Source organism: Physeter macrocephalus, chromosome 11 (genome assembly GCF_002837175.3).
Source record: "Physeter macrocephalus isolate SW-GA chromosome 11, ASM283717v5, whole genome shotgun sequence".
Taxonomy (NCBI): Eukaryota; Metazoa; Chordata; class Mammalia; order Artiodactyla; family Physeteridae; genus Physeter; species Physeter macrocephalus.
The window spans coordinates 167834664-167835708 of record NC_041224.1 but is presented as its reverse complement, the minus strand read 5'-3'; the positions used below and the strand labels follow the sequence as shown (position 1 = coordinate 167835708).

At 38.7% G+C, this 1045-nt stretch overlaps 1 protein-coding gene across 5 annotated transcripts in view; it reads left to right on the top strand.

Moving 5' to 3' along the window:
- EML5 (EMAP like 5) overlaps positions 1 to 1045 on the top strand; it is a 178514-nt gene that overhangs the window by 150128 nt on the left and 27341 nt on the right. For 3 of the 5 annotated variants that reach the window (XM_028496289.2, XM_055088668.1, XM_024130934.3), the window contains one exon: positions 567 to 587. The exons of the other annotated variants lie outside the window; for them this stretch is intronic. In XM_028496289.2, the coding sequence (XP_028352090.1) occupies positions 567 to 587 (21 nt within the window). The remainder of the gene's footprint in view (positions 1 to 566; positions 588 to 1045) is intronic. 5 annotated transcript variants of the gene reach the window in all.

Here is a 1045-nt window from a genome sequence, read left to right as displayed (position 1 = left end):
CAGCGGCCATGGCTCACGGGCCCAGCCGCTCCGCGGCATGTGGGATCCTCCCAGACCGAGGCGCGAACCGGGTCCCCCTGCATCGGCAGGCGGACGCGCAACCACTGCGCCACCAGGGAAGCCCCCCATGCTAACTTTTAACCATCATTTCTCTCAGAAGGTTTAGATCTAATTCTTCCCTGCGTGTAGAGATCCATTAAAGCCCAAAGGATCCATTAAAGCCCAAAGGATCTCTTAACATTTTTTAAACCAAAATAAAGTCATATCAATTTTAAACCATATCAATATTATTTTAAGTTATTATATTTAAAATTTCATGTAACTCACTATATATAAAGAAAATATTAATCCAAAGATTGAAAGGTCATATGCATAGAATATTAATATGCATATATAATTGAAATTAGTGGCTTTACTTACAGTGTACTCAATTTTGCATAATACAATTAATTTTGTATATAACAATTATTTAAATTACTTTAAATTATTTTATGATAATTGAGTTTTTATAAATTTTGCTTATAGTATTTATGGATAATTATTATTCTGCTATTTTTCCATTATAGGTGATTCAGCAGACATGTCAGGTAAGGAAATTAATCATTTTCTATTTTAGTCATATTGTTAAGTAATGATAGCCCAAATTTTTATAGAGTATAAGATACTTGAACCTATTTTGGATTTTTTTAAAATTAAGAATACAGCATTTTAATGTCATGATGCTGAGCCCTATCTGCAATAATAAGTGTTTTTTTAAAAAAAGCTAATATATTTTGACCTTCTTAGTGTGCCCAGCATTGTTGTAAGTCATCACAAGAATTCTTCATAGTAGGGCTTCCCTGGTGGCGCAGTGGTTGAGAATCCGCCTGCTGATGCAGGGGACACGGGTTCGTGCCCTGGTCCGGGAGGATCCCACATGCCGTGGAGCGGCTGGGCCCGTGAGCCATGGCCGCTGAGCCTGTGCGTCCGGAGGCTGTGCTCCGCAACGGGAGAGGCCACAACAGTGAGAGGCCCGCGTACTGCAAAAAAAAAAAAAAAAAAAAAA